Source organism: Nyctibius grandis, chromosome 4 (genome assembly GCF_013368605.1).
Source record: "Nyctibius grandis isolate bNycGra1 chromosome 4, bNycGra1.pri, whole genome shotgun sequence".
Taxonomy (NCBI): Eukaryota; Metazoa; Chordata; class Aves; order Nyctibiiformes; family Nyctibiidae; genus Nyctibius; species Nyctibius grandis.
The window spans coordinates 13448999-13461361 of NC_090661.1; the positions used below are offsets into that span (position 1 = coordinate 13448999).

At 38.7% G+C, this 12363-nt stretch overlaps 1 protein-coding gene across 4 annotated transcripts in view; it reads right to left on the bottom strand.

The window, feature by feature from the left end:
• Nucleotides 1-12363, bottom strand: part of TUB (TUB bipartite transcription factor) — a 75292-nt gene that overhangs the window by 35987 nt on the left and 26942 nt on the right. For all 4 annotated transcript variants that reach the window (XM_068398656.1, XM_068398655.1, XM_068398654.1 and 1 more), the window contains exons 2-3: nt 6220-6271; nt 4660-4822 (exon numbers count right to left, since the gene is read on the bottom strand). In XM_068398656.1, the coding sequence (XP_068254757.1) occupies nt 4660-4822; nt 6220-6271 (215 nt within the window). The remainder of the gene's footprint in view (nt 1-4659; nt 4823-6219; nt 6272-12363) is intronic.

Consider the following 12363-nt stretch of genomic DNA (forward strand, 5'->3'; position numbering starts at 1 on the left):
GTGTAGAGATACATGAAAACAAACCAGCAGATGTGACTATGAGGCATTACAGAATGGCAAGCAAAATTTAATAAAAACTTTAAACAAGTATGTAGTAGTATGTCCTTATGAAGGACATTGAATCAAAAATAAGTAAGAACACAAGAAAGAGAAGACAAAGCAATTTCCAAGCAATCTCTCCTACACAGAAGGATTAAATTTGTTCCAGGGAATAAATGACTTTGTTGTCTTTTATATACAACGCAAACTTCATAGCAATACAAAATGTTGTTATTGGTTCTTATTTTGCTATTTCTAACGATGAAATAGCGACGAAGTTGTATTTGGTACTGCAAGAGAGAGGGGCATTATTTGTAATAGTAAAAACTGGAGCCAAACATCATGGAAATTAATGGAAGGATACCTATTGCTTGAAATGGCAGGCAGATAATTTAGGGTCTAACATACAAGTGTAGTCCCTAAACTATATTAATACCTCCATCTCAGGGGCGGGGGGGCAAGAAAAGAAAAAAAGAAGAAAAAAAAAGGACACTGCACTACAGTCATCATTTAAATGAACACTTTTTGTTACCTCCATATACTCAGCTTTGTCCTGGACTTATTTAGTAATGCTGCCATGAAACTACTTCTACCACTGTGCCTATGTGCCTAGATGCACAGATTATAAAACAAGAGGTTCAGTTCCCATGAAATATATCTCTATAATCCTTTCCAAGTAACAAAAGCAGTTTCCTGCACACTTGGTCCTACCTGATCTACAGATGCTGACAGGAAAGCACTGCGTTACCACTGGCAAGTACTCAAACTCAAAACTAACCACTCATGGACGAGAAGTGCCAAGGATTCATTTTATCTCGGGTTGGCCTGTTCAACCTAATTCATGTCAGTTCCTGCAGATAACTCAAATACTTTTGTTGTTATTAGTTAATTAGGCATTATGCCAACAATCAAAAGGTTTTTAAAAGGTATACTACGTGCACATCATTTACAAGCTATAGGATCTGAAAACTTTTACCCTGTAGGTGAAACATTGTCAGGAACTAAGAAATGATCTGTCTGGAGACTTATGCATGGTGAATTCTGCAGAGCCACTTCCTCAGTGGAAGGGCACCCACCTCCTTAAAAGCTTCTCGGCACCCAGAAGAATTGCTAGTAACACTTGGTAGGGAACAGAGATACCATTTCATCCTACCAAGTCACCCCAGTGCTTTGAGGGTACCTAGGAAAAAGTATGGTGATCCTGGCAATGCTTCCTCCTTACTCTGTGGAGACAGGCTTTCAGCAGAGCCATTCCATTATTTATTAAACTAACAAAAAAGAAACTCAGAAGAGCCCTGTACCTGCTCAGTTTCATGCTGAAATAAACTGGTCCCAGCATCCTCAATCCTGAGCAACACAAGTGTAGGATAGCCACATCTGTATTATCCCCTTTGTGAGCTGCCCCAGCTGAGCTCAGTCACAGCCCTTAATTAATATCCCTTCATCCTATTGCATTTTAAGATTTATTTGCCTTTCCCTTTGGCTCCAAGCTAGATGAAGTGAAATACACCTGCAGCCAGAGGACTAGCAGCAATCACCCTGCAACTCCCTGCTGAGGTTCAAAAGCAGCCAAGGGCTCCTTTATGTGGAAGAATTTAGGATCAGCTTAGCTAGCAAAATATGCTGTTCCACTACACGTACCTACAAATAGCTTACCAGGCCAATGTTCTATTCTAGAACAAAAGTGACTTTAGCTTTTTCCTCCACGCTCTGATAATTATTCTGGAATGAAATGAGTTTTTATTCCAGAGCAGAGTTGCCCATCAGGGAACCACTGCAGCACAGATAACTGCATCAGAATAAGCTATGACAGTGTATGAAAGCAAATTTCCCAGTGCAGAAAGCCTAACATCTCAGAATTGCTGAGATGTTATCGCTGACCTACTTTGCTCAAAGTACCATAGAGATATCTCCACACAGGCATCCAATTATTTGTTGAAATCAACAAGTACTTTTGTGCTACACAGAATTAGTACAAGGAGAAAAAAAAAAGAGAGCAGAGGAGGATGACAGGTGGAAAGAAGTGTTCTTTTTGTAGCATTTGCAGTACAGGAATTGATTTCACAAACACGCTTATCCAAGCAATGTAGTTCATTCAGTAGACCGTCAACTCCCATCAAAGAGTCATTCTTAACTTAAAATCAGCATGCCCATAACAGAAACAAATGAACGGAAAAGAGCAGAATAGTTCTTTAGAAACAGCCCAGCTGTCTCATGCATCCGATACTCCCACATACAAATGTTTTCATTGAAGGGGAAAAAAGTGCCAACCCTGAAGCTGAATACCATAGTTAAAAATGGCCATCAAAACCTAACTACATACCATGCAAACAGTGTAACCTAAAATGCTAGGCACATTCCCAGAGAGGACCACACCAAAAAAGGAGACACTTCTGTAGTTCTTACCGTGTTTTCAAAAGCAACGTTCCTAACAAAGGATTTTACAAGGCAATAAAACACTTTACTAGGTAATTAAATTCTCGGAAGCTGGCTTTTGCTAACTGCACAGTTTATTACAAGGACAGCTGTCCCCAGGGATTAACAAACTCTGGGTTGAATACAAGAAACATTACTATATTCTTTTGCTTCTCTGAAACCTTGTGAAATCTTGAAGGGGTTTGAGAGACAAACTCAGAACAAACTGATTTAAAGAGAACAAGCTAGTAAGTATTCCAGTAAATGGTGTGATATAACATTACAGGAAGGGCGACTTTTACCTTAAGAGCACAGTTTATCTCACTTAAGTCAGAAAGTCCACTCTGGGGCAAACTGTTGCAAAATTTAGCTCAGTTAGTGCAGATATGAAATTTTCCATCATTAATGCAACGATAACATGTTTCTCTGATCCGTGAAAATTAAAACCTTGTTCAACTGACAATACAGAAGGTTTAGTATACAATGGCACCCCTGTACCATAAGATACTATTTCTTAGAACAGTTCTGTACCGTTGATAAGCTATTGAGTCAAAGAGGAAAGAGAGAAAAATTCTGTTTTCTCTGATTAAAAAATAAAAAAACACCCAAATTAAAATTCTATGCTAAATCAAATTCTTAGGCCAGACTGGAAAGAAATTTAGTTTCGTCTTTAAAATCATCTTCCTAGACCCTGAGAACAAGACAGTAAAAAGAGAGAAATATTACTAATGCTTTTAATGTTTATTAGAAAAACATAATTAAAATAATACTAAGAGAAAAAGTAATTCTCCATCTGAAATCACTTATGGTAGCCTATCTGCTTGCAGATGCAAAATAAAAAAGGTCCATTATTAATGAAGCCTTAACATTTAATCAATGCAATTTCCTGTAGCTTTAACCACACCTAAAAATTCCATCAGTTGCAAATCGGGGGTAGAGACTCTGAAACTTGCACTTCTCACAGCATGATTAGTTAGTCCAGTAAATACCTGCTGTCACCCTGTTGAAAGATGTGACCACCAACTGAAAATGAAACGATAGGGCAGACAAAAAGTATAGCACACGCAGTATACTTGGTAAGAGGTCTGAATTGAATGATGCATTAAGGTTTTGTTTGTTTAAGACTAGGATACTGGATGGTTTGGGGTTTTTTTGCCAGAGGTAGATTCACAAAGGCATATCAGGTTTTGGGTTTTAGACATTAAACCTTAAGTACTCTGCCACCTAGCAGCATCCCAAACTGGAAATAGCCAACTGCATTCCCAGTAGATTTCAGCTCATGTCCTCTACTCTTTTGTTTTCCTTGTACTAATTCTGTGGAGCACATACCCATAAATACCCGGGGAAGGAAGCCTTTTGCTATTGAGGCTTACAAATCCCTTATTAATCAAATTTGACTTAATGGTCTGCAAAACAAGAAAATTTGAAAATTACTGTTCTCGGTGGTAGCAATGTGGAATGAGATCTACAAGAGACACAATATTGAACAAAGGTTACCCAAGCTTCCCTGTTAGAAATCCTGAGGAAAAGTATCCACCTACTCTCATTAGGGGTCCAACAAGTACGGGCCATATGAGCACAGAACTGAGTAATGACTGGTTTCCTTAGGATTTATTTCTGATGATTAACTCCTTTGAAGTCTAAGAATACAGAAATGGCATTATAATTTTTTCCCTATGGATGTGATACCTGAAGTGTCTCTGTCCCTCGTGGATTCTGTAATCTTTAAGAAGAAAGCGTAGACCACATTGTATAAGTTGGAAATGTTCTTCTCTACCTACTCACGTATTTCAATGAACCTTGCAGAAACACAGTATCTTTGAAATAATTGTATTCAAACTTAGCTGAAATTAGTTAACAGGTTTCAAATTTATCATTACCGCTGTCAGGCTTAAGCAGAATTCTGTACGGAGGAATACACAGAGTATGAACCAAGGCTGAAGACACTTAAATATTCATGGCAGAAGGGACAAGCCACCCTCTCTTCCCCACAGCATGAAATGGCAGGTAGTTACCTCGCTCCCTCCTGCTAGGCTAGCATTGCAAATTCTCGTGTTTCTACCCCCAAACACAAGTGAAGGCTATCAATTATTTACTAAAAAATCCAAAACAACAACCTTTGTTCTCATTAGCATAAATTTAACATGGAGGGCATCATACTATGACTCGCAGTAAATATACATGCAATAGATCATATTCATATACCGTGATATATGGTGCTGCTGTTGCTATTAAGATACGATTCAACCAATGGTGCTTGTTCTTCCGAATGTTTCATTCTGCGTGTTCTTGTGCGACTGTCCACGTTGGACTGAACCATTAATGGCTCCTGGCGCTTTTTTTTCTGCTTCTGTTCTAGCAATGCTCGCTGAGGAAAATACAAAGAAAAGCATCTGTTACTGGGCTTGAAACAGTAGCAATCTATGATGAAAAACAATGGATATCTTTACACCTCCAGTTTTCCAGTGGCAGCATTTGGCAAGTCGAATATTGGGATATCGGGTTATAGGAGATCTTTCCAAAAAACCACAACCAACCCACTGCTAAAACACCTTCTGCTGAAAACAGCAAATAATTAAAATACATCTTTATGAGCAGTCTACCAGCTGTCAGAGCTTGCTTGGAAATAACCCTTGGGAAAACAACAGCGTGAGAGTACTGTCTGTGAAGCAATGGGAGAGTAAGCAAGGGCATGAGGCAGAGATGCCAATTTAAGTTTCTGTAAATGACAATCAGGTGATAATGCTGGACATGAGCCTAATTTAACAACTATACAAGATGAACTTTAATTAAACACTTGAATTTCTCAGCTAGACCTGCTGAAAACCAAAACCTTCAGCATCCAATGGCACTGTAGGCACCTCTCTCTTGGAGCCCTCTTCCACAGACTCAGAGAACTGAACTAGTAATTCTACTTATCCGTTACCTTACCATTTCCCTGCTCCTGTACAGTGATTTTTTGCCTTTAGAAAGGAGATGGACTAAAACTGAAGAACAAGAATAGAGAGTGGACTCTTTCAGCTCCATAAGTTGTGTGGAACACCTCAACATTACTTCAAAATTATCAGAATCTAGTATAGGATTATGGCTTAAATAGAAAGTATTTGAATTTGAAAATGAGATGCTGGTAGACATGAAAGCTGATAAAACAATGGGAAAAGAAATGTATAGAAAAACATAACATTAAACTCAAGGTTTAACTATAAATGTAACAAAGTTTTGTGAAAAGGGGACCACAGAAAAATCAAAGGAAAAGTGGAAACCTCAAACCCCATTAAAACTTGATGGCAAAATTCCCTGAGATTCCATGGGAGAGATTCTGAATCACTTCCTTGCACAAGTCATATAGGCATACAGTAGCAAAATAGGCAACACAGCACATAGTGCCACTAGTTTACAGCCACAAGGGCTAAATCCATGGAACAAAAAGGAAAATATGTAGGAACTTTGTGGTAAACCTCTGTTGGCTCACATGTCTGCCAGAACCTCTTATCCTTTCTGGTCCATCAAAGGGGTAACAAACACACTAAGTCAGCTTAAAACAAGTCCAAGGCAGTGGAAATGAGAATGACTCAAACCACAATCATAAGAAAAATTTTAATGGAAGTTAGACTTCTAAGTAAGCTGTAACCTCCACAGAACTCTCTTTTGCATTCCTTAATCCAAGGTTGCAATTTTCTATCAATTACCAGATACATGTCAGTGATTTCGCTACTCCAAGATCCAGACTTCAGAGAGCAAGTACGTCCCCCTCCAAAATCTTACCTGCCTGTCAAGTTTCTGCTGACGCAGGCTGCTCCCTTCATCATCCAGAACACTGCAAAGACAAGGAGTATGTAATTGGAACAAATTTGTAATTCAGAACAACACCTATCAGCAATCACTGGAGCAAACTTGCAAAAGTTATCCATATAAAACTCCCACTATCTTCCATGGAAGTTTGCCTGCCCTAACCTGCAAAAGTTGGCTCAAGAGAATTTAAATGCAGTCCGTGAACAACGGAAAAACTCTGCTTCACATAAACTTCATTAAAAATATATATTCAGCCAGTTCACAAAGAAATGCAAAATCCACAGTCTATAGCTTGTTTTCTTCTCCACTGTCTTCTAATGCAAAAATGTCAATGTATACAGCAACTCGGCAGTATTTAAAATTGCATTAGGAAAATTAACTGTCTAATCTTTTGCACACTGAAAACAGAATTTATTCCTGAATATTTGAAAAGTCACACTGATTGCCATGCACTTCAACTTTTAGAGACTGGCAAGACAAATGGAATTGTGCACTGCCGTATTTCTTTCCACTAATTGTTGCTATTTGGGAGATCAGCTCCTGCCCAATCATTTTCATCAATTAGATGTTAAAAACTAATGGCATTGAAATCAGAAAATTATTTTTGTGAGGTATTTTATCAAATTACTGACTACATTTTAGTTTTCTGGAGAACAAAGGTCTCTATCGTAAGAGCATTATGGTTAAACATTGAACATAGATAATTAAATCTTTTGAACTGTGATATATCACCTACACAGAAAATAGGTCTATAGAACAAAAAAAATAGCCTCTTATAAGTAGAATTCATTTTCTCTTACAACAGATCTTTATAAAAGATTAGCCCCTTTTTTATAATCACTCTTAACAATCAAAAAGAAAAAAAGAAAAAATCCAGGACAAACCAACCTGGATTCTGACCTACATACACCCAAATTTTATTGCAATGGAAATTTCATAAAAAATGTGACTTCCCATGTATTAATACATACTCTTTAGAAGACAATAACATTACAGTAGACTTAGATAGGACAGCTAATAAAGGCATACAGAATGCCAGCTTTCCAATGCCAGCATTATCAAAGACCTATAATTACTCATTATTGGTAGCATCAGCCTTTTACAATTTATCCTCAGGTTATATGTTCCAAAAGGCTGATGTTCCACAGAATGAAGCCATGCTGTACAAGTACCTCGGGTATGAAATTACAGAGTCTCTTGTAGAGGTAATGCATTACTTAAGGTCCACAAAAAAAATTAAAGAAAAAACCCTCACACTCACAAAAATGTTGTGCATTACACCAAGCATTCTTTATTTGATAAATTACAGAAGCAAGTTATAGAAAGAAGATACACATTCCTCCATGGTATACAATATCAGGTTTTTTTCAAGAGTGCTTCACTACAACTGCAATACATATTAGCTGCCCTGCTAGAAAGTAAAACTACCCAAACAGGTATCTTTGGCCAAACAATTGAGTAAAAGTATAAAGTTTCAAGCTTAATGGCCTGAACAAATCCTTCTCATTTAAGACAATGCTTGAAAAAAGTCAAAACCATGTAATGATGCTCAAACAGACCATAAGAACTGCAGAGGCAGCAATGCATATACAGCTGTAATACCCAAAGAGGTCAAGAGCCAATATTGCTCCACTCCACCAGTCATTTGCAGAGCTAAGGAGAAAATGCCGATCTCTTCTCATCTTCTGCTTTATAAATCAGATGATGCTGACTCCCTTAGATATGTTGAATGAGCTATATATACACATCTCAGACATTCCCACAAACCGTCAGTTCAGTAACTATCTTTATGTGAATATAATGGTTTTCAGTATTACGCTGGATTGGCTAGAATTCTAAATTCTGTATCACAACAAGGTGTCTAAGCACTCCGGATGACTCTAGCTTCCTCTACTTTCCCATCACACCGTATCCTGGCATAACACACTGCCCAGAACAAGGGAGCAGGGAAATGTCCTCGGTTGGGTTCTCAACCTTAACTGTGACCCCCTTGGAAGCCACAACAAGCTAAACTCACGTTCAGGTAAATAAGCACAGCTCCCTCAGGTCTCTCTATGCCCAACCTTACCACAGTAAACATGGCAGTTTAAGTAACACCACAGCAAACACGTCAGAGGAAGGGTGTGATTTGCATTGATTCAGCATTCCATGAGGGCAAAGGAACTATCAGACACACCAAAGGACTGCCAAAAAAATGAACCTCCATCCAAAAACTGTGGATGCTGTAACGCTAAAACACCTCTCCACATTGCTCTTCTACTGCAAGACATTGTTTTTAAAGCCTCTGAATACATGCAATCAAAGCTGACACCAAAAGCAGCATGCCTTGAAAACCAGCTGACAAGCTCGTCTGGAACTTGCAGGTCCTTCATTCTCTCACTTCATATTTTATAAAGTTCTGGGTTGCTTTCCACAATGCTTTTGTAAATATGCATTAACTACAAGCCTTGCATTATTTAAGCCATAACACTAAACAGCTACAATTGAACTCCATTTTTCTTCAAAGATACCGAGGTTCAGCAGAGTACAGTTATTTCAATAATTCTCGCCCCCTCCAGGTTACTCGCCTTGGACTAGAATGCCTTACTCCCACCAGACAGATACACCACTCTTTTGAACACTCCACGGTGTAAAAAAGGTCTTAAAAGTAATCTCATTACCACCAACTCTGTCTATTTTAAGAGTTACTCAATGCCAGTATCAGTGAAAAGCTGCAGTTCTGTCCTTTCTTGATGCCTAAATAATCATTATGCAAGTCCAAATAAAAGAGGATCCAATTTGGCCTATATATTCTATTGCTAGAATAGCAGAGCACTCTAGTTCGAGACTGTGTACTTTGCTAATATTTTCTACAGGACTAGTGTACCTTGGAGTCGCTGATTAGCAGCCAGTATTTCACACTCCCTGATTTTCAACAGAAGAACTCTCCTGAGACTGGGTGACTCCCAAGATTTGCCATTATGGGACATCAGGTTTTTAAGAAATAAAGAAATAAATGGATGGATAAATAAATAAATAAAATGAGCTTTCTTTCCATAGCAAAAGGGCAGCCTTTGCCCCTCCTGGTCTTTGAAAAGACCAGAAATCAATTGCTCTTTCCTCTGGAAGAGCTGTGCACATGGTGAGGACCCAGCCTATCCTGCCCAGTTTCAGATGTGGCCATGGTTTTGTTGCTCAGTGGTCCAAATAACTGGGATGGTCAGAGACTAAAGGCCCAGTACAGTGGAAAAACTATGGCTCTACCATGGCAGGACCACTACAGGAATAATCAGAGAGCAAGGCTGTTGGAACAATTCTGCCTACATGTTTGATGTGATGCTAGAAAATCCCTGCAGTAGCATGAAACTCAGTCAGTCTTAAGAAAGTAATATAACTTCATAATTCATGAAAATTGAATTACTGAAGAGAATGCATACATATTAGCAATCTGCTGAGCATGCTAAAGCATCCTGAAGATCCAAGCAAGGTTCATTTTTACTCCTGTTTGATCAAGTATCATGTATCCACCTGGCATCTTGGCTATGGCTTTGACCCCATTTAAAACAAAAAGCAATTTTACACTATATATAATATTGTAAACAGCACTTCAGGTTTGCAGTAATAGTCTAGTCCAAATTCAGTTATCAAATCAGAGCTTGTACATATTTTCTCCAGGGAAGACCCATCCATATATACATAACTCAAGCAACCCACGCATTAGAGCTTTTACTGGATGATGGGCTTAAGAAGTCAAGCCCATAGCTATTTGTCTTAAAGATTCATATTAGCTGCCTGGACCAAGGCTCACAGAGACTTAAGTATTAAATTTAGATAGCATATTTTCACATTTTAAACATGGCATTTGATTCAAATATCCCTACCTCCTACTTTCTAAAGGGAAATACATTAAATGAACATTTTTTGTCCAAGTATTACTTTTCATACCACCTTTTTAAGACACAAAATCTATTTTACAGAGGCAGTTTCAACATTAAATTCAATTTACACAAAAATAACCAGGCTTTCTATACTGCTGCATATCATAATGTAGACAAAAATATAAGCAAGAATTTTACTGTTCTAAGCTCTTCATAATCTGTATCCCTTAAAAATAATTTAGAGAGAAACCCACGACCAATCGGGTTTTAAGGATGAAGCTTCATGATTACATGAAGTTCCACAATTTACTTCTGAGATGAAGGCAGGAGCTTCTGTAAATCAGAATCTTGTTATGTTTTACTGTAATTCCACATGGACTGATTTTGATTTAAGTAAAATCGGAAAAGCCTTTATTCATATAACAACACATTTCACAGCAAGTACTTCACCTTTACTTTTTGAACATGCAAACTGCTCACATTTCAGTAAGCCACTGGAAGAAAAAATAACTAAGAAGTAATGTTTTCAGTTAGAATGTGCAAGATGCATGTAGTCACTGATTTTATTTAATTTTTTTAAAATAAAAAGTCCGACACAGTAAAGCAGCTCTGTTGTTTCTGCCTGACAAACGAGGCAACATTTTTTTGCCTTCCTGACACTGCTTCATAAAGGAACATTTTCCATGACAATACCTTTTTTACCAGGACAAAGGTCCAAAAATCACATCTATCGCAGCTCTGCAGACCAGCACTAATTGCAGTGGGAAGTATTCCTGGTCAAACAAGCAAAGACATAAACTATCACTAAACTTTCATACACTGTTTAAAAGTGTCACCCTTGCATCTTCTCTTTCTTCTACTTCATGATAATACATTACTAACAGCATCACCCAAACACTCTACATGAAATCAGGGACCTTTGCACAAGCAAAATTAATGTACATAGTCAGGGAAAATTCCTGAAACAAACAGTGGGCTAAAGACAGTGGGAGAGAAATGTGACAGAAGGGTTGAACTTGTTTTCCTAGTAAACTGAGAATTAAACCTGAGCCTTCACATTTTTCTTGCTGCACACTAGCACTGCACAATAGCATTGCACAATAACTATTTCATAACAATTTCTCCATTAGTTGAAATGGCAGACCTGAATATTTGAACCCCACAGACTGGTTGAAGCTGGGGTAAGTTTGGCTCTATGCAGACAGCTTTGTACATATTAGAGGGCATTATAAAAAGGAAAAGTATTCATATTACAGGTTTAGAGATATGTAATTAAATTTAGAGTTAGGAAATTCCAGAAGAAGGAATCAGTGTGCCCAGGTGGCCAAGAAGGCCAATGGTATCCTGGCCTCTATTAGGAATAGTGTAGCCAGCCGGTCTAGGGAAGTGATCGTCGCTCTGTACTCGGCACTGGTGAGGCCGCACCTTGAATACTGTGTCTAGTTCTGGGCCCCGCGCTTCAAGAAAGATGTTGAGCTGTTAGAGCGAGTCCAGAGGAGGGTGACCAAGCTGGTGAAGGGTCTGGAGGGTCTGACCTACGAGGAACGGCTGAGGGAGCTGGGGTTGTTTAGCCTGGAGAAGAGGAGGCTCAGAGGTGACCCTATTGCAGTCTACAACTACCTGAAGGGAGGTTGTAGTGAAGTGGGAGTCAGCCTCTTCTCCCGGGCAACTAGCAATGGGACAAGAGGACACAGCCTCAAGCTTCGCCAGGGGAGGTTCAGGTTGGACATTAGGAAGAATTTCTTTTCAGAAAGGGTCATTAGACATTGGAACGGGCTGCCCAGGGAGGTGGTGGAGTCACCATCTCTGGAGGTGTTTAAGAAAAGACTGGACACGGTACTTAGTGCCGTGGTCTAGTTGACATGGTGGTGTCAGGGCAACGGTTGGACTCGATGATCCCAGAGGTCTCTTCCAACCTGGTTGATTCTGTGATTATAAAAAGATGAGGAATTGGATAAGAAAATGTTACTCCTATTTACAACACTAAACCAGAAGCAATGGAAAATTAGAGGAGATATTTTCATCTCGAGTTTCTTCTGCCATATTGTCAACTGCAATTCAGAAACAACAGATGATCAAACCAGACAGAAAGAGAAAAAAATACACCATATCAGACTAATCTTCAAGATCACTCAGATCTTTTCCATGCACTGTTGCTGTGAAGAAAGCTGGTATGTTGCTGTGCTAAGAGAAGCAGGTTATGGGATCTTTTAGAACAAGGCTGACTCAAAAGGACAAGAATGGGTGTAATGCACCATTT